General features: G+C 34.6%; 1 protein-coding gene across 14 annotated transcripts in view; it reads left to right on the top strand.

The window, feature by feature from the left end:
- The window catches only part of KIF21A (kinesin family member 21A), a 155,507-nt gene that overhangs the window by 107,610 nt on the left and 22,063 nt on the right, over positions 1 to 25,834 (top strand). For 9 of the 14 annotated variants that reach the window (XM_089920522.1, XM_089920513.1, XM_089920523.1 and 6 more), the window contains 15 exons: positions 182 to 299; positions 665 to 853; positions 1,296 to 1,495; positions 2,605 to 2,712; positions 5,956 to 6,024; positions 6,120 to 6,334; positions 6,475 to 6,628; positions 12,447 to 12,641; positions 13,065 to 13,166; positions 13,831 to 13,996; positions 14,479 to 14,499; positions 19,678 to 19,738; positions 20,113 to 20,167; positions 22,439 to 22,650; positions 25,030 to 25,137. In XM_089920522.1, coding sequence (XP_089776648.1) covers positions 182 to 299; positions 665 to 853; positions 1,296 to 1,495; positions 2,605 to 2,712; positions 5,956 to 6,024; positions 6,120 to 6,334; positions 6,475 to 6,628; positions 12,447 to 12,641; positions 13,065 to 13,166; positions 13,831 to 13,996; positions 14,479 to 14,499; positions 19,678 to 19,738; positions 20,113 to 20,167; positions 22,439 to 22,650; positions 25,030 to 25,137 — 1,973 coding nt within the window. The remainder of the gene's footprint in view (positions 1 to 181; positions 300 to 664; positions 854 to 1,295; positions 1,496 to 2,604; positions 2,713 to 5,955; positions 6,025 to 6,119; positions 6,335 to 6,474; positions 6,629 to 12,446; positions 12,642 to 13,064; positions 13,167 to 13,830; positions 13,997 to 14,478; positions 14,500 to 19,677; positions 19,739 to 20,112; positions 20,168 to 22,438; positions 22,651 to 25,029; positions 25,138 to 25,834) is intronic. The other 5 variants (XM_089920515.1, XM_089920524.1, XM_089920527.1 and 2 more) reach the window with 1 other exon arrangement.

Here is a 25,834-nt window from a genome sequence, read left to right as displayed (position 1 = left end):
AGCCTGTTTTCTCCAGCTCCGTTCTTCTTTCTCAAGATTGCTTTTGCAATTTGGGATCTTTCGTGTTTCCACACAAAATGTAAAAATTTTTGTTCTAATTCTGTCACACAGTCTCCCTTAATGAGGTAATCAGTTTGCCTTGCCAATATTGTGCTATTAATGGACACAAATCACATTTTAGGAAGAAAGTCAAGAAGTGAGTGATCATGAAGATGAGGAAGAGGAGGAGGAGGAGGAAGAAGATGACGTTGAAGGGGGTGAAAGCTCTGATGAATCAGATTCCGAGTCAGATGAAAAAGGTACTTGTCCTTTGGTACAAGGACAAAAATTTATTTTGGGCACTTGTTTAAAACATGGCAGAAAACTCTTAACCTTCTCCATTTGAAAGCACCTTTTATAATTGCTGGCCTATATATGCCCTCCAAGGCTCATGTTCTTCTCTTATTGGATTTAGTCATTGTGTAACTTCCATTCTTATTTGCTACAAATAGTATCTCTTGTCCTTGACCAAAGTGAACACTCTATCTTTTTGCCCTTTTTTAACTTTTGGTATATTCAGGATATTTTCCTTACAGCTGCCAAGTGAATACTTGGATACAGATGATGGTTTTCATGCTCTTATTATGGCCTATCCCAAAATTTTTATTTTCCTCTTTTATAATAGCCAATTATCAGGCAGACTTAGCAAACATTACTTGTGAAATTGCAATCAAGCAAAAGCTGATTGATGAACTAGAAAACAGCCAGAAAAGACTGCAGACGCTGAAAAAGCAGTATGAAGAGAAGCTAATGATGCTGCAACATAAAATTCGGGACACTCAGCTTGAAAGAGACCAGGTGCTTCAAAACTTAGGTAAGAATTATATTTAATTCAAATTAAAGTTCAAACTAAATTGTCAAAATAGATTTTTATCCTGTCTTCCTTTACAAGAAAAAAATAATATTAAAAGTCACATTAAATGTTAATTTGTCCCATTATGTTAAATATTACTGTTTATTTTGTTTTTTCATGCTGGTACCTGTCTAGACTATTTAATAATTTTTTTTCCAAAGTTGTAGCTAATTGTTTTAATGCCTTGATTTATGCTGGGTACTTTTTTTAAATTAAAATGATAAAAACTTCAATAATTGTTAAATAAGAGTAGATATTAAAAGGCAGAGTGATTGAAAGGCATCCTGGCCTCCTGAGGTTTGTATTTAGGAGGTAGTTCTTGTCTAAGGTCATGAGTTGTAAATCTGTGAAATAAAAATCTGTGTCTCACACAAACAAATACAAATATTTTTTGGTCATTTAGGCTCAGTGGAATCTTACTCAGAAGAAAAAGCAAAAAAAGTTAGGTCTGAATATGAAAAGAAACTGCAAGCCATGAATAAAGAACTGCAGAGACTTCAGACAGCTCAAAAAGAGCATGCAAGGTTGCTTAAAAATCAGTCCCAATATGAAAAGCAATTGAAGAAATTACAGCAGGATGTGATGGAAATGAAAAAAACAAAGGTATTGATTATATTTTCCATTAACGGTAGATGTTGGTGATGCTTGTGTCTTTTGGGACCAAAAAAAAATTATTGTGGTTCTTCCTGTATTCAATAAAAGGTAACCAGTCTTAGAAATGATGCACTTCCTTTTGGCAGTTAAAAGTTGTTTCCTATAGTCATCCATAGTCAAAGTCTTTCTTTGGAGTAGCTGAAAATCATGTGGTCAGCAGGGCTTCTCTGACTTTAAAAACAAAACAAAACAAAACTCTTATACAAACTTAATAAAAGTATAAAATATTTCAAACATGCAAGAAAGCACAGATAATAACATAATGAACAATATATCCATTGTCTAGTTTAAGGTATTAAACATTGCTGATATGCACAAAGCTTCCTATATATCTCTTCCTGATCATATTCTCTTTTCCCTGAGAGGTAACAACTATCTTGAATTTGGTGGTTATCATTCCCATGCATAGAAAAGTACAAGTTTTTTTCCCTTGACCAGAGAGAGTATGTGAATTCTAATGTTACTGTTTTTGTGGTGGAACGGATTATTCTTAACTTTTGGCATGAAAATCAATGTTGTTTCCTTAAAATAGGAAATGTGGAAATGATTTAAGAAGTAGATTATTATGTTGTGTAGTTGCTGATGACAGCAAAAATAGCTAAAATAGCTAGGTGCTTACTATGTGCCAGGCACTGTTATAAGCATAGTGCAGGTATTAACTCATTGAATTCTCAGAGGAATCCAATCCCATAGAACTATTACCCCCATTTTATAGATGAGAAAACCACTCTAGAGTTGTTAAGTAACTTGTTCAAGGTCACACAGCTACTGATAATGTTAGATACCAAAAAATCATTCAAGTTATAGAACAGCTGGACATTGAATATAAAAAGCATAGAACACTAAGCAGTTTGATAGAAGTATGTTAGAAATGTATTAGAAATATAAATATATTAATCTTACAAAAATAAGAATTGACCATTTAATGTGTAGCGAAACTCCACATTTTTTTCTTGTTAAATATTCAGAATCCTAAGAACATTTTTCCATACATGTGATTTATTTAATGAATATTGCGATAGGGTAATCACAATAGATGTATTTACCTAATATTTTAGGTTCGCTTAATGAAACAAATGAAAGAAGAACAAGAAAAAGCCAGATTGACAGAGTCTAGAAGAAACAGAGAGATTGCTCAATTGAAAAAGGATCAACGTAAAAGAGATGTGAGTGGACTTTAGCTCTCAGTTATGTAAGAATATTGTATATCAACAAGATTGTTCAATAAATGAAAGAAATATTTTGATAACTTTATTAAATACAGGTTAAGGACAGTAAATAAGCATTTTATAATTTGGCATTTATTATAGTATGTGGATTATAGTAATTCCATATAAAAGTTTATGAAAAACACTATAATATTATTATAAATTTTATTGGAGGTGTATTTCCTAGATGATCAGATGGAAGAAAATGGCAAATAATGACTGGTTATTTCTAGGGAGACCAAGGAAGTAGTTGCAGTATTATATGAGATAGTAATTTTAAGATGGTTCCAAAGGCAGCTTCCACTAGAGATTTTTATAAATGTTCCTGGAATAATAACCAGGCTTCACTAGAAGAGGCTTTACTAAGGGCTATAAAAATTTTCATATTCTTTGACCCAAGAATTCTGCTTCCATGAACTCAGACTAAGTAAATAATTTAAACTAAGACAAATTACTTTACAGTGTGTTAAAATCTTCACTTTAGGGTTATTTGTAGTAATGAAAACTGTAAAATCAACTAAGATGTGTGTCAGTAAGGGTAACAGTTAAATAAATTATGGTTCATCCCATTTAAAAGGTGGTTATTCATCCATTAAAAATTAGGATTTGGAAACTGCATAATAAAATGAAAAATGACTATGACTTCACATTAAGTGTAAAGTAACATTTTATATATGCGTGCTTGTTTACAATGAGGGAAAAATTTGAAGGATACATATCAATATGCTAAATGTGGTTGTATTACGGTTATAGGTTATAGTTGTTTGGATTTTTTTCTTTCCAAAGTTTTGGCAATATAGTTATTTCTTATGACATTTTTTTCCTAAAAAAAGAAGCCATCACCTTCCTTTCCACAATATCAGTTAGGTTTCAGCCCTTGTTCTTTTTTTCTCACCAACTTTTTCTAAATTCTCCCTGAAGAAAACATAAACATACAGGATATTTTAGAAAATAGAAATCTACTTTGGGGGGTAAAGAGGAAATTAAGGGGATAGAGAAGAGTGAGCAATGAGATAGAAAAGTAGATATTTTAGCCAGATGACTCCCATATTTATGACTGTATTTATTTATTTTCCCAGGATATTAATGTATTTTAATAATCAGTCTATTTTATCACTTTCAATTCCTGGGCATTTTAGATCTTGTTTATACCAATACGTTCCTACTGAAATCGAGTAGAAGCACATTTTAACATATTGTCTAGTCTTTTTTTCTGCTTTTTTAAAAAAAACTGAGAAAATTTATATGCCATAAAGTTCACTGTTTTAAACTATACAATTCATGATTTTAGTATATTCACAAATTTGTGCAACAGTCACCACTCTAATTCCAGAACATTTTCATCGCTCCAAAAAGAAACCCCATACCCATTAGCAATCACTCTCCATTCCTTCCTGGCTCCTAATCTACTTTCTGTCTATGGATTTGCTTATTCTAGACATTTTATATAAATGGAATCATACAATATGTAGCCTTTTGTGTCTGGCTTCTTTCATTTTAGCATGTTTTCAAGGTTTATCCATGTTATAGCATGTATCAGTAGTTCATTCCCTTTTTTTTTTTTTTTTTTTTTTTTTTTGTGGTACGCGGGCCTCTCACTGTTGTGGCCTCTCCCGTTGCGGAGCGCAGGCTCAGCGGCCATGGCTCACGGGCCCAGCCGCTCCACGGCGTGTGGGATTTTCCCGGACCGGGGCACAAACCTGCGTCCCCTGCATCGGCAGGTGGACTCTCAACCACCGCGCCACCAGGGAAGCCCAGTAGTTCATTCCTTTTTATGGCTGTATGTATAGAGCACATTTTCCTAATCCATTCCTCGATTGGCTGGCATTTAGGTTGTTTTGACTTTTGGCCTATTGGCCTATTTATTTTGTTTTTAATGAAAACTTTTGGGTAATAGGAATAATTTCCTTACAGTGTATGCTACCTATTTCTTTATTACTAATTCATATGATGTATAGAGAGATCAATATTGAACAGTTAACTCCTGGGATTGAACTTTTGAATCTTATCCACAACATATGATGTCTCTCTTCTATTATAAAGATCTGAGGCTGGCTAATCACACACAAAGCTACCATTTCAGATGTTCTCCTACCTTTAATTTGTTGCTTTGTGTGCATATTCAACTCCTGTCTATATTGTTTCTTGTAATATTCAACTTTGAACGCTTAGAGAACCAAATATGTACATCATACAAAAAAATATGAATGAGCTTGAGATTTTATTTTTAATATGAAGAAATTAAGTGTAGTAAGAAGCTTAAAACTATAGTTAATTTTAGTTTTTGATAGTTCATTCATTTAAAAAAAGATTTATTAACTTTGCTTCTATGTCTATTATTGTGTAGGCAATTAAGATACGTCAGTGATAAGATAGATTCTTTTTCTCAAAGAATTCCCATCTGATAACATAAGAATGTGTATAAACTTGAGATGTATCATCTCTTTGAATTTGGGATACAGAACATGGAGAGTTATTTGTTACATCACAGAATTAAAGTCCTAGAAGAGACATTTGTGATCAAGGCTATCTGTGATCAAGACTATTGTGATCAAGATTATTTCCTAAATTATATCCCTAGAAAGTGGCTTAAAATAATTAATAATTAATTGTCTTTATCATATAGACTACCTAAGAAACAAATTGGTAGTCAGTTTGTTTTATTGTCCAACTTATTAAAACATTTATTTCCAATGTTATTTGGAAATAACATTTCCAAAGTTACTATAAAGTGCTAATACAATTAATATACATTCTCCCTATGTTTAAAATAGTTTATAGCTACTGTATATATTGTAAGATGCCTCTGTTGAAAATATTCTTAGCTGTGTTTCTTCCTAATCACGCCTTAGCCAGCAACCAAAACAAAATGTCCAGCAAAAATGAAATGAGACAATATTTGTAAAGCGTTTAGAAAAGTATTTGTATATAGTAAGCCCTATATTAGTGTTTGTTAAATAAAAGTATGTGTCACAGAGATAAGTTTTTATTTTCAGGGAGAAATGACTATATAAGTATGCCTTTGTGTTTATTGAAATAAAATATCTATATCTGTAGTCATGAATGCAAGCTGAGTGTTAGCTCAGATACTGCTAAGAACCCTTACAGTTCCCAGTGGAATGGGGAAACATGTTAATGCAGGAGTAGGAAGTATTATATCTTTCAGTTTCCTATTTTAACTTATTCAATATTATTTTATAGCATCAACTTAGACTTCTAGAAGCCCAAAAAAGAAACCAAGAAGTGGTTCTTCGTCGCAAAACAGAAGAGGCAAGTTGACCATTTGGAGGAAACATTCTGGCTTTGAGATAAATGTTGTATTTCTATAGACTAACAGCATGAGTCAATCTCTATTGCTGTTTCAGGTTACAGCTCTTCGTCGGCAAGTAAGGCCCATGTCAGATAAAGTGGCTGGGAAAGTCACTCGGAAGCTGAGCTCAACTGATACCCCTGTTCAGGACACAGGTTCCAGTGCAACTACCATAGAAACAGATGCATCAAGGGCTGGAGCCCAGCAGAAAATGAGAATTCCTGTGGCAAGAGTCCAGGCCTTACCAACACCCACGACAAATGGAACCAGGTCAACATGATTCTTCTGTTCCTCCTGACATAATCTTTGCATTACTGAATGTTGGACTTAAATGAAAAACAGCTCATTATTTGGCAGTACATAATCAAATAAGCACATAAGTAACTATGTTTGTCTTTTTATGATTCTAGAAAAAAATATCAGAGGAAAGGATTGACAGGCCGAGTGTTTACTTCTAAGACAGCTCGCATGAAGTGGCAGCTTCTTGAACGCAGGGTCACAGACATCATCATGCAGAAAATGACTATTTCCAATATGGAGGCTGATATGAATAGGCTCCTCAAGGTGTGGAAAATAGAAAGTAGATATGCTCTCCCTTAGCTGTTAATTTTAGTTTTCTAAATTTGTTCCCTGGGTAAATTGAATGCTTGCCAAGTTTTTTTGTGTGTTGGGGGGGTGGGTGGTTGCACTGTATATGAATAGATGAATACCATTTCTTTCTTTATTTTAATTTATTTTTTTATAGAGCAGGTTCTTATTAGTCATCAGTTTTATACATATCAGTGTATACATGTCAATTACAATCGCCCAATTCATCACACCACCATCCCCAACCACCCTGTGGCTTTCCCCCGTTGGTGTCCATGTGTTTGTTCTCTACATCTGTGTCTCAACTTCTGCCCTGCAAACTGGTTCATCTGTACCATTTTTCTGGGTTCCACATACATGTGTTAATATACGATATTTGTTTTTCTCTTTCTGACTTACTTCACTCTGTATGACAGTCTCTAGATCCATCCACGTCTCAACAAATGACCCAATTTCATTCCTTTTTATGGCTGAGTAATATTCCATTGTATATATATACCACATCTTCTTTATCCATTCGTCTGTTGATGGGCATGTAGGTTGCTTCCATGGCCTGGCTATTGTAAATAGTGCTGCAATGAACATTGAGGTGCATGTGTCTTTTTGAATTAAGGTTTTCTGTGGGTATATGCCCAGTAGTGGGATTGCTGGATCATATGGTAATTCTATTTTTGGTTTTTTAAGGAACCTCCATACTGTTCTCCATAGTGGCTGTATCAATTTACGTTCACACCAACAGTGCAAGAGGATTCCCTTTTCTCCACACCCTCTCCAGCATTGGTTGTTTGTAGATTTTCTGATGATGCCCATTCTAACTGGTGTGAGGTGATACCTCATTGTACTTTTGATTTGCATTTCTCTAATAATTAGTGATTTTGAGCAGCTGTTCATGTGCTTCTTGGCCATCTGTATGTCTTCTTTGGAGAAATATTTATTTAGGTCTTCTGCCCATTTTTGGATTGGGTTGTTTGTTTCTTTAATATTGAGCTGCATGAGCTCTTTATATATTTTGGAGATTAATCCTTTGTTGATTCGTTTGCAAATATTTTCTCCCATTCCAAGGGTTGTCTTTTCGTCTTGTTTATGGTTTCCTTTGCTGTGCAAAACCTATTTTTTTTTTTTTTCTGCTACGCAGGCCTCTCACTGTTGTGGCCTCTCCTGTTGCACAGCACAGGCTCTGGACGCACAGGCTCAGCAGCCATGGCTCACGGGCCCAGCTGCTCCACGGCATGTGGTATCTTCCCGGACCGGGGCATGAACCCATGTCCCCTGCATTGGCAGGCGGACTCACAACCACTGCGCCACCAGGGAAGCCCTGTGCAAAAGCTTTTAAGTTTCATTAGGTCCCATTTGTTTATTTTTGTTTTTATTTCCATTACTCTAGGAGGTGGATCAAAAAAGTTGTTGCTGTGATTTATGTCAAAGAGTGTTCTTTCCTATGTTTTCCTCTAAGAGTTTTATAGTGTTCAGTCTTACATTTAGGTCTCAAATCCACTTTGAGTTTATTTTTGTGTATGGTGTTAGGGAGTGTTCTAATTTCATTCTTTTACATGTAGCTGTCCAGATTTCCCAGTGCCACTTATTGAAGAGACTGTCTTTTCTCCATTTTATATCCTTGCCTCCTTTGTCATAGATTCGTTGACCATGGGTTCGTGGGTTTGTCTCTGGGCTTTCTCTCTTGTTCCATTGATCTATGTTTCTGTTTTTGTGCCACTACCATTTTGTCTTGATCACTGTAGCTTTGTAGTATAGTCTGAAGTCAGGGAGTCTGATTCTTCCCGCTGTGTTATTTTCCCCTCAAGACTGCTTTGGCTCTTCGGGGTCTTTTGTGTCTCCATACAAGTTTTAAGATTTTTTTGTTCTAGTTCTGTAAAAAATGCCAGTGGTAATTTGATAGGAATTGCATTGAATTTATAGATTGCTTTGGGTAGTATAGTCATTTTCACAATATTGATTCTTCCAATCCAAGAACATGGTATATCTCTCCATCTGTTGGTATCATCTTTAATTTCTTTCATCAGTGTCTTATAGTTTTCTGCATACAAGTCTCTTGTCTCCCTAGGGAGGTATATTCCTAGGTATTTCATTCTTTTTGTTGCAATGGTAAATGGGATTGTTTCCTTAATTTCTCTTTCCGATTTTTCATCATTAGTGTTTAGGAATGGAAGAGATTTCTGTGCATTAATTTTGTATCCTACAACTTTACCAAATTCATTGATTAGCTCTAGGAGTTTTCTGGTGGCATTTTTAGGATTCTGTATGTATAGTATCTTGTCATCTGCAAACAGTGACAGTTTTACTTCTTCTTTTCCAATTTGTATTCCTTTTATTTCTTTTTCTTCTCCGATTGCTGTGGCTAGGACTTGCAAAACTATGTTGAATAATAGTGGTGAGAGTGGACATCCTTGTCATGTTCCTGATCTTAGAGGAAATGCTTTCAGTTTTTCACCATTGAGAATGATATTTGCTGTTGGTTTCTCATATATGGCCTGTATTATGTTGAGATAGGTTCCCTCTATGCCCAGTTTCTGAAGAGTTTTTATCATAAATGGGTGTTGAATTTTGTCAAAAGCTTTTTTCTGCATCTATTGAGATGATCATATGGTTTTTCTTCTTCAATTTGTTAATATGGTGTATCACATTGATTGATTTGCGTATATTGAAGAATCCTTGCATCCCTGGGATAAATCCCACTTGATCATGGTGTATGATCATTTTAATGTGTTGTTGGATTCTGTTTGCAAGTATTTTCTTGAGGATTTTTGCATCTATATTCATCAATGATATTGGTCTGTAATTTTCTTTTTTTGTAGTATCTTTGTTTGGTTTTGATATCAAGGTGATGGTGGCCTCATAGAATGAGTTTGGGAGTGTTCCTTCCTCTGCAATTTTTTGGAACAGTTTAGAAGGATGGGTGTTAGCTCTTCTCTAAATGTTTGATAGAATTCACCTGTGAAGCCATCTGATCCTGGACTTTTGTCTGTTGGAAGGTTTTTAATCACAGTTTCAATTTCATTAGTTGTGATTGGTCTGTTCATATTTTCTATTTCTTCCTGGTTCAGTCTTGGAAGGTTATACCTTTCTAAGAATTTGTCCATTTCTTCCAGGTTGTCCATTTTATTGGCATAGAGTTGCTTGTAGTAGTCTCTTATGATGCTTTGTATTTCTGTGGTGTCTGTTGTAACTTCTTTTTCATTTCTAATTTTATTGATTTGAGTCATCTCCCTCTTTTTCTTGATGAGTCTGGCTAATGGTTTATCAATTTTGGTTATCTTCTCAAAGGACCAGCTTTTAGTTTTATTGATCTTTGCTATTGTTTTCTTTGTTTCTATTTCATTGATTTCTGCTCTGATCTTTATGATTTCTTTCCTTCTGCTAACTTTGTGTTTTGTTTGTTCTTTTTGCTCTAGTTCCTTTATGTGTAAGGTTAGATTGCTTACTTGAGATTTTTCTTGTTTCTTGAGGTAGGCTTTCTATAGCTATAAACTTCCCTCTTAGAACTGCTTTTGCTGCATCCCATCGGTTTTGGATTGTTGTGTGTTCATTGTCATTTGTCTCTAGGTGTTTTTTGATTTCCTCTTTGATTTCTTCAGTGATCTCTTGGTTATTTAGTATGTATTGTTTAGCCTCCATGTGTTTGTGTTTTTTACTTTTTTTTCCCTGTAATTCATTTCTAGTCTTATAGTGTTGTGGTCAGAAAAGATGCTTGATATGATTTCAATTTTCTTAAATTTACTGAGGCTTGATTTGTGACCCAAGATGTGATCAATCCTGGAGAATGTTCTGTGCGCACTTGAGAAGAAAGTGTAATCTGCTGTTTTTGTATGGAATGTCCTATAAATATCAATTAAATCTATCTGGTCTATTGTGTCATTTAAAGCTTCTGTTTCCTTATTTGTTTTCATTTTGGATGATCTGTCCATTGGTGGAAGTGAGGTGTTAAGGTCCCCCACTATTACTGTGTTACTGTCGATTTCCTCTTTTATAGCTGTTAGCAGTTGCCTTATGTATTCTGGTGCTCCTATGTTGGGTGCATATATATTTATAATTGTTATATCTTCTTCTTGGATTGATCCCTTGATCATTATGTAGTGTCCTTCCTTGTCTCTTGTAACATTGTTTATTTTAAAGTCTATTTTATCTGATATGAATATTGCTACTCCAGCTTTCTTATTTCCATTTGCTTGGAATATCTTTTTCCATCCCCTCACTTTCAGTCTGTATGTGTCCCTAGATCTGAAGTGGGTCTCTTGTAGACAGCATACATATAGGTCTTGTTTTTGTATCCATTCAGCAAGGCTGTGTCTTTTGGTTGGAGCATTTAATCCATTCACATTTAAGGTAATTATCGATATGTATGTTTCTATTCCCGTTTTCTTAATTGTTTTGGGTTTGTTTTTGTAGGTCCTTTTCTTGTCTTTCCCACTTAGAGAAGTTCCTTTTTCATTTGTGGTAGAGCTGGTTTTGTGGTGCTGAATTCTCCTGGCTTTTGCTTGTCTGTAAAGCTTTTGATTTCTCCATCGAATCTGAATGAGATCCTTGTGGTAGAGTAATCTTGGTTGTAGGTTCTTCCCTTTCATCACTTTAAGTATATCATGCCACCCCCTTCTCGCTTGTAGTTTCTGCTAAGAAATCAGCTGTTAACCTTATGGGAGTTCCCTTGTATGTTATTGGTTGGTTTTCCCTTGCTGCCTTTCAATACTTTTTCTTTGTCTTTAATTTTTGCCAATTTGATTGCTATGTGTCTCGGCGTGTTTCTTCTTGGGTTTATCCTGTATGGGACTCTCTGTGCACCTGGACTTGGGTAGCTATTTCCTTTCCCATGTTAGGGAAGTTTTCTACTATAACCTCTTCAAATATTTTCTTGGGTCCTTTTGCTCTCTCTTCTTCTTCTGGGATCCCTATAATGCGAATGTTCTTGCGTTTAATGTTGTCGCAGAGGTCTCTTAGGCTGTCTTCATTTCTTTTCATTCTTTTTTCTTTATTCTGTTCCTCAGCAGTGAATTCTACCATTCTGTCTTCCAGGTCACTTATCTGTTCTTCTGCTTCAGTTATTCTGCTATTGATTCCTTCTAGTTTAGTTTTCATTCCAGTTATTGTATTGTTCATCTGTGTTTGTTTGTTCTTTAATTCTTCTAGGTCTTTGTTAAACATTTCTTGCATCTTCTCAATCTTTGCCTCCATTCTTTTTCAGAGGTCCTGCATCATCTTCACTATCATTATTCTGAATTCTTTTTGTGGAAGGTTGCCTATCTCCACTTCATTTAGTTGTTTTTCTGCGGTTTTATCTTGTTCCTTCATCTGGTACATAGCCCTCTGCTTTTCATCTTCTCTATCTTTCTGTGAATGTGATTTTTGTTCCACAGGCTGCAGGATTGTAGTTCTTGTTGCTTCTGCTGTCTGCCCTCTGGTGGTTGAGGCTATCTCCATTTCTTTTTTTTTAATTGTGGTAAGATCAGATACCATGAGAGCTACCCTCTTAACACATTTTTAAATGTACAGCACAGTGTTGTTAGTTATAAGCACAATGTTGTAAAGAAGAGTTCTATAACTTATTCCTCTTGCATAACTGAAACTTTATATCCACTGAACAGCAGATCCCCATTTCCTCCTCCCCCAGCCCTTGGTAGCCACCATTCTATTTACTGCTTCTACGAGTGTGACTATTTTAGTTGCCTCATATAAGTGGAATCCTGCAGTATTTGCCCTTCTGTTAACTCATTTCATTTGGCATAATGTTCTTAAGGTCGTAGATGAAAGTAATTTCTTAAAATCAAATCTGTTTTCTCAATAGCAAAGGGAAGAACTCACAAAAAGACGAGAGAAGCTTTCAAAAAGAAGGGAAAAGATAGTCAAGGAAAATGGAGAGGGAGATAAAAATGTGGTTACCATCAACGAGGAGATGGAGTCATTAACTGCTAATATAGATTATATCAATGACAGTATTTCTGATTGTCAAGCCAACATCATGCAGATGGAAGAAGCAAAGGTTTGTAACTAAAAAGATGTTTAATGACTTAATAAGAAGTATTTTTGTAGTTTTTGTCATTAAAAACACTTTGAATTTTTATATGAAGGGATTTTCTGTCTATGATTTAATGTGATTCTTAGGTTTTGCATGTATACCACTCCCTGCCTGCTTTCCATTTCTGTGCCTATTTTGTGATATTATTATTGTTTACACAAAGTATATATAATGTATTAATCAACCTTGAGTTCTTAACTGCTCAAATGTCTTATCTTTTAAACTAGACCATACGTTTCTTGGAGTAGGGATCATATTTTATACTTTTCTGTGGAGTCACATTAGCTAATCCAATGATATCAAATAAATGCATGAAACAATGGCTTTGTCTTCTGTTAAATACATTCAGGTCAAGGTAATTATACATCATATGTTGGTTTGATGTAGGAAGAAGGAGAAACGTTGGATGTCACTGCAGTCATTAATGCTTGTACACTTACAGAAGCCAGATACCTGCTAGATCACTTCCTGTCAATGGGCATCAATAAGGTAAGTTCTAACTACACTATTATTGAAAACCTAAGCTTTGGTTAATTCATTGCAATTTTGCTTATCTTTCTCTATTGGCCGTTTCCTTTGTAATAAGGAGGAATATTCTTTTCCTTAGAGTTAAGAAAACTCAGCAGTATTTACATCAATTCCATTAGCTTCTCATCTATTGTGCTTGTGTATTAAAACAGGTAAACAACTTAAAGAATAATTTCTTTTTCACTTTAACAAAGGAAAAGTTAAAAGAAAAATCTCTTAGGGTGCTCAAAAAAAATCAGAAAGGAAAAAATACAGTTGCACTCTCCTTATCTTCAGAAACTTCTGCCTAAATGTTAAAGGTGATAATTTCTGACTCACCTTTTTTCCCACGTTGAGACTGTGCTAGACCTTTAATGGTTTGTTCTCTCACTTAATCCTCACAATGTGGAAGGAAGTAAGAATCATTCATATCATTTGAATATTTGGAAACTGAGAATTGGGAAGATAAGGTAACTTGCTTAGGGTCAACGAGCTTGCAAGTACAGAAGCTGGGATGAATCGAGATCTATTTAATGTCAAAGTCCATACATCATATGCATTTGCTATTTGATACAGATCTTTGTGTGGTAGATTCTGTTTTGTATGATCTAAGATAAATTTTTTTTGTGGGGGGGTGTTGTTATAGGGTCTTCAGGCTGCCCAGAAAGAGGCTCAAATTAAAGTACTTGAAGGTCGGCTTAAACAAACTGAAATAACCAGTGCTACACAAAACCAGCTCTTATTTCATATGTTGAAAGAGAAAGCAGAATTAAATCCTGAGCTAGATGCTTTACTAGGTCATGCTTTACAAGGTAATTTGGATTAAATTTTAGTTAAATAAATTGCATGGTAACTTTGCTCTTTGAGTATGCTATACGCTACCTTTTTTGCCTATAGCTTGACTGAATAGATGCTATATTTACTTATGCTTTTGATAATTATCCCTGCTTTAATTTGCATGTATAAATTTTGGGGGATGTAATTATTGTCATTGCAAGAAATGATTAGCAACTTAAAAAGGCTTACTTAGCATTATTAAGTGATTAGTTTTTATGAATAAATAAGATCAACCATGCTTCTGAATTGGTTGTTTAAATTATTTAAAGTATTAACCAAGTTTCATTACTTTACATATCTAACTGCCTTAAAAAATAAATTTATAAGTGTTTGCTATGGCATCTATTCTACATATCTTATAAATGATACATAATCTTGTTTTATATGAGAGTTCTTAACATTGGATTTGTTTTGATTGGTATTGCTTTTTGTTTCCTTTTTGCTGTTATTTACACAGATCTAGATAGCATACCATTAGGTAAGTATGTTTAGCTTTCTGTGTACCCTACAGCTGCATGAATTACTAATTGTTCATGTACACTAATTGTGGTACATCTTATTTAAAAATTTTTATTGGCAGCAAGCTGGTTTTTGCATGATCTTTTATGAAATGTATCTGTGACCACAAACATACTAAGTCTTTTGTCTTTCTTACACATTTCCTGATTTTTAAGTTCTTAGATGTTTAAAGAAGTACGTTTATTTTTCTATTTTATTATTTGAACTCCAGATTTGGTTCCAGTTTCATAAGCCCCTCTTTCTTGTAGGAAAAAATGGAACATATATTCCTTTTTAATTTTTAAATCTATCTGTTAACTTGAATCTGTTGTTTTACTCTCATAAATAACTTTCTGTGTTATTTATCTTTTATATATATTTGTCTTTGGTTTATATTTGCTAGATTCTCAGTTCTTAAGTTTTATAAACTTAAGCCACATATATTTTAATATTGTAACTTGAATAAAACTATCCAAAGGATTTTAATGAACAGATTAAAACATTATTTATAATATTTTCAAGTTAGAGCTTTAGATATCACTGAGTATTGAGATTTTTGACATTTTCCCTTGCCAATACAACATTCATGTGAACTACACCCACTCATGAGTGGTGTATAGTGGTTATATATAGTGGTGTATAGTGGTTATATACATGAAGGATCAGAAGCATCAGTGTAATTTTATTACTTGCAATTTTCGCAAATGATTATTTTGGACCAGTTTTTATTTAAAATTATTTCAAAATCTGATCTTAACTTTTTTCTAATCACGCAGCTGTCAAAATTTTCTAATACTTGATGGAGAGGAATGTAACTGAAAGATTAAATGTAATTTCCTCTCTCGGTTATTAAAATAAACATAACCTATGAATCTGAATTTATTTTAAACGATGCAAATAAAATACATGAGCTATTTGATTTTTTTTTTTTTTTCCCGGTACACGGGCCTCTCACTGTTGTGGCCTTTCCCGTTGTGGAGCACAGGCTCCGGACGCGCAGGCTCAGCGGTCATGGCTCACGGGCCTAGCCGCTTCACGGCATGTGGGATCTTCCCAGACCAGGGCACGAACCCATGTCCCCTGCATTGGCAGGAGGACTCTCAACCACTGTGCCACCAGGGAAGCCCTGCTTGATTTTTTTAGACGTTTACCCTGTGTGTTAAATCTCAAAATAGTATTTCCTTGAGATCAATTCCATAATACAGATATGAACAGGCTACAACTTTTATCCTGCTCAAGCTATAACAGAGACAGGCAGAAAAAGGATTGGTTATATTAAGGAACCATGTTAGGCTACCCAAATTTCTGAATTATAACCAGAATTTTTGCCATTCCATGTGTTATTAAGCATGTTTCTTTTCCTCTTCCTCTTCCTCCTCCTTCCTCTTATTCTTCTCCCCCTCCTCCTCCTCCTCCTTTTCTTTGTTCTTCTTCATCTTAGTGGCTCAATTTATAGTAATAAGTAAATTCTTATTTAAGTCCATTATCTCTTTTAACTTGGAAGAAAAATGCAATGCCCTCTTTGATGTCCTTTTGTGCAGAAAATATTAAACTGCTATTTGATGTGCATTGTTACTTTTTCACAGCTTTCAAACAGCTTTTAATTATCTGTAGCTTAAAGGAGGGTCAGAAACAGAGAGGGGAAACACTTCAGCTGATATAACCTGTGACTCATGGCATAAATTTTCCCTAAGGCCATAATCTAGACCAGAGGTGCTTAGAAGAAAAGCACGGAAGGAGAAAAACATGGAAGTTAAATACACAGAAACTAGACGGTCATATTATATTCATTGCTTTAAAAAATATTTATTTAGTTTCAATTTATCTCAACTTTGGGCTGGGTGCTGGGATTCAAAGATAAATAAGACACAGAATCTTGCCCTCGTGGACTTGATACCTTGCTGAGGGTGACAGACCATGAACAGATTATGATACATTGCAGACAGGGCAGAGATTGAGATATGTACAGGGAATTATGGGAACACAGAATGGGGCTACCCAACAAGAATGGAGGAGTTGATGAAGGCCTTCTGGAGGGGGTGAAATTTGAGCTGAAACATAAATGAAGAAAAAGATTTAGCCAGGCAAGAGACAAGGTGGAAAGGGGCTGGGCAGAAGAGTCACTCTGAGCAGGGAGTAAGTTAAAAGTTGGACATTTAGCCAACATATTGTATGAATGAGGACTTCAAGCAGGTTGGTGCTCTGGAGCAACAAGTATGTGGTGTAGGATGATGAATATAAGGCTAGAGGGGGAGCAAGGGCTGGTACTCCATGCTAATAGGCTTGTATTGTTGTAGCCTTTGAAGAACATCTTTATTTTCCCCTTCTTTTTTCCCTACCTATGTTGGTGTTCCTAAGATCTTTTCCTATGTTTGGGGATTTGCTAGAAGACTCAGGGGGCTCAGCATATAGTTGTATTCATGGCAAAGATTCATGAGAGCAACGTAGGAAGGATACACAACAAGATTGTAAAGGAAAAAGACTCAGATGGAGTCAGGAGGAATCCATGTCCAGGCTGCCTTATGCTCTCTCCCTCCCAGGAAACATCACACAGAATGCACTTTTCCCCCTGGAATGAAAATGCAACAACATGTGTGCATAGTTTACACCCAAGAAAGTCCATTAGACACTCAGCACCTGAGGTTTTTACTGGGAACTAGTCACATAGGCACGCTTTGTCTAGTATATACGAGAATTTTAGACTCCAGAAGGAAAGCAGGAGTTCTCAGCATAAGCCATATTGTTTGCACAAATGTTCTAGGTATAATGAACTTCCTAACTAGTTAACTGATGACTAGGTATACTCTGAGAGCCAAGTTTCAGATGACAGACAAAGTCCAACCTTGCAAGGAGGCCTTTCTAAGGATAGTAGTCTCTGGGCTGCTATGTTAACTCTTTTCCATATACTACATATATATATATATATATATATATATATATATATATATATATATACAGACACACACACATATGCATACATGTATACATATCTATATACCTATATAAACTTTAAAAAAGACTTTAATAGTAACTGTTCGGTTAATTTCTAGTGATGTGAGATTATGCAGCTGTGTACCAATATGTATGAACTTTAAGGCATTTTGCAGTTTTAAGTCTCTGCTTTTAGCTTTAATGCTCAGTGATGAGAAGAGAAGCTGGTGTTGGCCTGGAATTATGTTCTTAGAGTTGAGAGTAGAGCAGTGAGGTGATGGCATGTCCTGCTGCCCAGATGGCTGTAGTGCTACAGACAAAGCTCAGTCCTGAAGAGGTGTCTAATTTGGTGAATGTCTGGGTGGAGGGTTGTATCCTCTGGCTAGGTTGGTTATGTCAAACTGTAATTATCTCTAAATAAGGCATATATGCATATGCAGGAGCTAAGTAGCTTTTACTGAGCACTCATATGGTGTTTAATATACTAACTTGTTTCATCACTCCGTACAAGAAAATTACTAGTCAATCTTAGCCTGCTTTTATACATGGAAAAATAAAGACTAGATTTGTCATTTCTTTACATTTTCTATGTTATTGACTAATTCAGTCACCTTAGCACTCAATTATCCTTTCTTTGAAGCACATCCTCCAGCCTGCAAGCGTGGGCTTTGAGATACACATTGCCTTCAAGACCACCATTTTGCTCATTTCGGAAAGTAAACTCCCTTTGTGTGGGTCCTAGATGGGCTCCATTTTAGATAATGCTATCAAGTATTACTGAATTTCTATCGAAGTGTCTGCTAAACAGTGAGGAAGAATGGGAGCATCTGAGAAAGGAATTAGTTGACTTATGAGCATAATCCACCTGTATGATATAAATGTAAAAGTTAAAGGGGGATGAATACTGTATATTTTTCACTGACATATATATAATTATTTTTAAATATTTTATTTATTTATTTTCCTTAATTTTTTGGCTGCATCAGGTCTTAGTTGCGGCACACAGGATCTTTGTTGAGGCACAAGTGATCTTTTCATTACGGTGCACGGTCTGCTCAGGCTTCTCTCTAGTTGCGGTGCCTGGGCTTTTCTAGTTATGGTGTGTGGGCTTTTTCTCTCTAGTTGTGGCACACGGGCTCTAGGGCACATGGGCTCTGTAGTTGTGGTGCATCGGTTCCAGAGCACATGAGCTCTATAGTTTGCGGCAGGCGGGCTCTCTTGTTGAGGCGTGCGAGCTTGGTAGTTGTGGCGCAAGGGCTTAGTTGCCCTGCGGCATGTGGGATCTTAGTTGCCTGACCAGGGATCAAACCCACATCCCCTGCATTGGAAGTGGATTTTTTACCACTGGACCACGAGGGAAGTCCCCAATGTATATATTGTTGATAATATTGCCTTTAGCTTTGTGGAATGGCTTTATAATAAAATGTATAAGTTTTGAAAACTTGCACCTGTGTTAGGGGCTCACTGACATTTTAAATAATTTACTTTCAGTGGCTGTTTTATTTACTGACTTCCTACTAGTTTTATATGTTTGCTTTTTCCTCTCTTTTTATTAGTGTGCTACAGTTGTTCTGAAATAGCAGTGGTTTGTTTGTATTTATCTACAAAACTGTTGCATGGAAACCCGTAGTTTTAGTCCTTTATGTACATGTGAATGAGCTGCATGCTGGTATGTAACTCCTGAATACCTTGACACACACACATGCTCTCTCTCTACTTGAAAACAAAAATAAAAATAAAGGAAAATATATAAGTTGGAATACTGATAAAGTACAACTATGTTTATACCTATGTAGTTTTTGAAGTTGGCTCAGTACATTAAAGGGAGCGCATGCAGCATTTACTTTAATCTTGTGTTTTACTCAGTGGTTTTTCATACATGGGATAAATGGATGGTGTGGGATAAATACATACTCTGAAAAATATATAAATAATTATACATACTCTGATAAATACATGATCTCATTTCCATCCTGTGAATGCTGTTCTTTGTTTTATCATTCAACTCATAGCTTTCCTATTTTGAACATATTTTTCTCATCCTAGGACATATAATCAAAGGAGTTTCTTAGAAATATTTTTTTACATTTCTAATTTGATTCAGTTACTAAAACCAAAGTGCCCATATTGAGAGAACTTGGGCTGTTGCTTATTATAGCATAGGGATTACAGTCATCATTCAAATTGTGACATGTGGATAATACTTACATTTTGGACATTTTTTTAGAAAATGTAGAGGACAGCACTGATGAGGATGTACCTTTAAACAGCCCAGGATCAGAAGGAAGGTAAGAGAGGCTTCAGAAACTTAATAGATTTGACTTATTTCTGTAATATTTTTAATACTTTTATCCTGTGCATCAAAGAATTACCATAAAACAAATAATTTTGGATTTTATGGCTAAGTGAAGAGAACTAGAAACAGTAATATGGAAGCCCAACTAAGTAATGTTTAACCATCAAAAACTTTAAAATAAAAATACTGGGATATTTAAGGAAGGAAAATGGACTCTTTTAATTAGTTTATTTTGATTTTAAATATTGTCTTTCTGTGTTTTCTGTAGGCATATAAATTTTTTTCCATACTTGTACTCATTAAAGGACATACAGTTTTCTATAAGTTCCCTTTTAATCATGTGGTTAATTACTTATTTGCACATAGCTCACTCTCTTCAGACCTTATGAAGCTTTGTGGTGAAGTGAAACCTAAAAACAAGGTAAGGAGAATTGAAAATACCAGGTAAACATTTTTTCTGCTGTTCTTTATTGTCACTATTAATCACATAGGCCTCAGGTTTGACTCTTAATAGGTCAACAAGTAGGCATGCTTTTACCAAAGATTTCATGTATAAGAAATTTAGTTCTTTATCATATTCCCCCTTGAAAAAAATTTATATTGAAAAATTGCTCCTTTGTGAAACTTGTGATTTACTATATTCTTGTACTTTTTCTACTAGATAAGATATGATTATGGAAAACAATCCTTAAAAATAATTTAGATTGACAGGAGATTTTTGAAATTTTAACATTCTAGTATGTCCTCAAGTATTCCTTATTTATTTTGTTTAACTGTGTCTTGAGGTGGTTTGAATAGGCCAACTCTTAATCGTCATTTTGTATTGAAAATTGATGCTATAATGTACATTTGTGAAGCTTAAAAAAATAAAGGATACATACTGTTAAATGTGTAAGAAACACATGGTCTATTTCAGATTGAGTGTTGGTAACATTGGTACTAGATGAATTAACTAACTATCTTAAGATGTTTGAAAACAAAGAATTCTTGTAGTGCTTAGTAAATATTTGTTGAATGAATGGATGAAATCAGGACTCAAAAGAATAGTACTGTGCTAATGGACAGGATGGATTTAAGGCCCACAGTGGTTAGCCAGGTAATATAAATGAGTAATTTGGCTGGATGTAAGGTATTAATAGGGATTAGGGATTATTATGATTACCTGAAGTGGACATGCTGCATCTAAAGCAAATAGCCACCACTCAACTACTGCTTATTTTTGCCATGATGGAATACGGGCCTAAGGCTACCAGATCCTCATCTTTTTAAAGAGAAGCTTTAAATATGGATTTTAATGGAGAATTTCCTTATCTTTAAAATACTGGGCTAGCCAACTGTAAAACATCTCCAGTCTTTATGTATGGTCCTTGAGGTACTGGCTTGGTGACATGTGGTTTGTGTCTTATTATTCTAAGTGACTAAGTAGAAGTTACCCAAACTCAAAGAGAGGATTCGAGTATAGTTTGGATCCAGTCTTAAGTGGCGGAGAGGATCTCCTAAGGTAACTTGGTCTTTCAGGCCTTGTGAAAGCCAGAGAGAAATGTGAAGTGGTAGCCTAAAGGTCATCTCCTAAAAAAACCCACCGTGGTTCGGAATTCCCAAGAAAATGACTCAATTTGCAGTAGGGAGAACTGACAGGGTAAAAGGTTGACCTGCAGGGCTTTCTCTTTCCAAAAGTTTTCAGGTATTATCTACCACTCCTTTTGAACTGCAAAGATGCCTAAAAGGTTCTCATATTATTTATTTTTCACTCATTGAAAAAGTGAAGTTGAGTATATATTTTAAATAGATATTTACCAGCACTATGTTAAATGCAGGGGATACAAAGTTGAATAAAACAGGTTGTCTGCCCTTTAGAGGTTTCTAATCTGGTAAACACCTTGATTATCTGTTAATACATTAGCGATAGCAGCCAACTCTAAGCGTTAACAACAAGGTAGTCCCATTGGTTTTTCAGGACTATGGAAGGGAATGCTTATGGTAAATTTAGATTCTAGGAAAGTAACCTTCACCTGCCTCACCATGCTGACAAAAGCTGGTATGGACTGGTGGTAGATACCCAGCAGGCAGATTAAACACCCAGTTAAAGCATCAGGGGGGGCAGGGTCATAAAAAAGGAGAAACAGATGTAAAAATTGATAGTAAAATGAAATTAAAATTTATATTAAATAAATCATCTAAGCCTGGGAAACATCAGAATTTAGTTGAATATCCCTGCAACTATCTTTTGGTTTAATTTCTTTCTTCTTTCTTTCTTTCTTTTTTTTTTTTTAATGATATGTTGAGGGAGCTGGCGATGAATGGCAGTATAGCACAATAATATTGGAGGCAGATTGCCTGGTTTTGAATCTGGCTTTGCCACTTACTAGCTGTGTGACTTTGGACTTTTAGCTTCTCTGTGCCTCAGTTCTCTCATTTGTGAATTGGGATAATGATAGTATATACTAATATAGTAAAGTATTTATAACAATTTCTGGCATCCAACAGAAATGTTGGCTATTATTATGGCCTCTAAAGGTCTTATCTGGCTGTAGCTCTGGCTTGTCACTATCTTACATGTTATGTTTGACACACTTGCTAGGAAAAGACATGCTAAATGTTTTACCTATTTCAAACTAATATTAAATATCGCCTAATCATCTTCCCTGCGAAAATTTGCACATGATTGTTTTTCCTTCCATTCTCTGACTAGGCCCGAAGGAGAACCACCACTCAAATGGAATTGCTGTATGCAGATAGCAGTGAACTAGCTTCAGACACTAGTACAGGAGATGCCTCCTTGCCTGGCCCTCTTACACCTGTTGCAGAAGGGCAAGAGATTGGAATGAATACAGAGACAAGTACTTCTGCTAGGGAAAAAGAGCTCCCTCCCCCATCTGGCTTCCCTTCTAAGATAGGCAGCATGTAAGTCTGGCCCAGCTACACTAACTTCCTTTCTTTTGGCTTTCTTTTTTTTTTTTTAAAAATGCATGTTGCTAATTTCTTATTTCTATTTTTTAAAATTTATGTAAATAAGATCTCTAGTTTTCAAAGTAATTTCTGTTAGGTGTTGTGTCTCCTAATTTTTGGACATTCAAAATAATTTAAATGAGATGTTCTTTGTTGAATTGCTTTGTCTTATTTCTAAGTTTTAGGGTCTTTCTTAAAGATTATAATTTTTATAAAGGCTGAGTTGTGAATTACAGAAAAAATTTATTTAGAAACACCTAAACTAGATTAAAGTTATACCTATAAAACCATTATATAAAACAGAAGCTTTAAAGATTCTTAAATTTACTCTAAATTACATTATATCCTAATTCTAAGAGCCTGGTCAAGATAGTAAACCTTTGCTGACACTTTTAAAGAAAAATACAAATGTCAGTTACAAATAATACATTTTGAATTTTCCTAATTCTTTGCCTTGAAGCACATTGCATGTCTGGGATGAGTGTACACACAAAGTATAAATATTGTATTATTAAAGATTTGAAGGAGGAAATATTACCTCTCCTCTCTATGATAATCTTAACAAAAAACATTCCATTCAAAACAAATCTTATTTAAAAATTTTTCATTATTATCTTGAGAACAAAGATCTCCCTACACAGGCCAGTGTGTGTGTGTGTGTGTGTGTGTGTGTGTGTGTGTGTGTGTGTGTGTGTGTTTTGTTAGTTATATTAAAATTACATCAGTCATTCACTGGTAAAGATTTTTAATGGCTTTTTTCCAAACTAACTCTCACATGTGATCTAGCAGATGATCTATTGAATGAACACATCATTGCATTGGGAAATAATTGCCAAAAAAATGGTTCATACTATATGACTCTGTATGTCATACTCCCCACCCTAATCTGAACATCTGTTTCCCATAACTTTTTTCATCTTATAAAGATATTTTCACTGTCTTCCATTCAGTAAGCCCATCTGCTACCTTTAGTTCCAAAATTAGTTTTAATGACAGAACTATCTTGCATGTGCTTGAGGTGACTTATGTAATTAACTATTAGATTTGCTCTTAGAGATTGCTAACCAGTATAGCTTATGGCTTCAGTGCTTTTTTGGTAAGATAACAGTGGAAGAATTGCTTTTGGTGAAGGTAGTGATATAGAACTGAGAACAGATTTTAGAGGCTCCTATGTGTTCAGCATTTAGTCTATCAGATGAATAGAGACTTTTGGAACTTCAAGACTAAATCTATGACCTGGAATCCAGAATTCAGGTAATACCTTCCTTTTGCCCTTTTGTTTTTCATTTTAAAAATGTATCATTCATGACAGGTTGTAGAAAATGTCTTTTAGACACTGTCTCTTCACATGACTTATCATCCAAGTTTTCATAAATTAAGATGCTTGTGTAATTCTGTACAAATTTAAAAGTTGGTCATGTGCTTGGTGCAGTAACTCTTATATCCCATTACTACATGACTTCCATTGCATAAAGTAAAAGAATTTACTCAAGTGGGCCTTATGATTTAAATGATGCAGAACTTCTAAAATGTGATTTCCTCTAATTAGAAAAATCAGGCACGTGAAGTTTAATTATATTTAGTTTTCACTTTCAAATAGAAATCACTGTAAGCCCATTCTGGGGATCCTGCTTGCTAATTCCTTAGTGGTTTTTTTCCTTATTAATAAAACTAGTCAAGGATAGCAAAAAATTCAGTTTTTTCAATTAAAATTCATTACCACTGTACACAACAATCATAGTCTTAAATTATTAATTACATAGCCACTATTGAACATTTAAAGTCTATAATAAAACAAAAATATTTTTAGTACTAAAATAGATATAGCTAACTAATACTTAAATACTAGTTAAGTAAAATGATTGTAGTTTTTTGTGATTACCTGTAGTATTCTTTTGTGACTGTGTAAATATTAATTCATTAAATCTCATTGTTTCTCATATTCTGATATTCTAATATTTTTGTTCTTGCAAAACTATAAAGACAATTTTTCTTCAACTGAAGCAATTCTAATCAAACTTAAACACTTAATGTTTAAAATTAAAAAATTATTTTAGCTATTTGGCAGTATAGCATTGATGTTTACATTCAAAGATAATGGGCATGTATGTATTTGACAAAATTGCCAATTTAAAAATTAAATATATAGTTATCAAGCTCCCATTAATTAAAATAACTCATGTGATATTTTCCTGTCCTAGTTCTATTTCTTATTTCCAAATAGTCTTTCTCAAGTTCCAGTTATTAATCTATTAAATATTTAGGTTGAGTATCTGCCAAAGTTATATGTATATATTTAAAATTAGATGATTATAGAACCTTTCTCTCTCTTAGTTCCAGACAGTCATCTGTATCAGAAAAAAAGTTACCAGAGCCTTCCCCTGTAACAAGGAGAAAGGCATATGAGAAAGGGGAAAAATCAAAGGCCAAGGAACAAAAACAGTAAGTTACCCATGCTTTTTATCTACTAGATTGTATAAAATGTCTGATGCACTTAGATGCTAAAGCACAATAGTGAAATTATTTTCCATATTCAGACTGACTCTGGGATTGTGACTGATTTGACTAATCAAGACAATCAAGTGTGCTGTTGGCTTGTATAAGTAGTCTAACTTTCTTGGTAACACATACTTGTAAATAAATTTGAGCACTTGTCCCCATTCATATAGTCTGATTTATTTTTCAATTATTTGTGCATATCATTTTGGAGTTAATATACCTTTCAGGAGAAGTTTATTAAAACTACAATTCAAATAGAAAGTTTTGAAATTAATTTTGACTGTCATCTGATAAAACTGACATTGATTTCACCTCTTTAAAGTGGTTAACAAAAATCTAGTGTTAGAAGATGTGTGACTTGTGCCATTTTCTTGCTGTTCTTTTATGTTTAAATTGGTATTATCCTTAATTGTTTTTTTTGTTGAAATATTTTAAAAGCTATTTGTGTGTTTTGTGAGGGTTAGTTTACTTAATAGTACACAATATAATCTGATGGTCCACTTACGTGGACATTTGTAAATTGCAACACCACAACACACAGAAAGTTATAAATGGGTTAGAGCCACTGTTACCTTTCTACCCTGTGGCACACTGAGATCTCCCTCAGGTCTCCTAAGGAGCTGCATATAGCAGGTAGATC

The sequence above is a fragment of the Delphinapterus leucas genome, chromosome 11 (genome assembly GCF_059928025.1).
Source record: "Delphinapterus leucas isolate spDelLeu-1000000601 "Yukka" chromosome 11, BTC_Dleu_Yukka2, whole genome shotgun sequence".
NCBI lineage: Eukaryota > Metazoa > Chordata > Mammalia > Artiodactyla > Monodontidae > Delphinapterus > Delphinapterus leucas.
The sequence above is the reverse complement of the archived record's forward strand: the minus strand, read 5'-3'. Positions and strand labels throughout refer to the sequence as shown.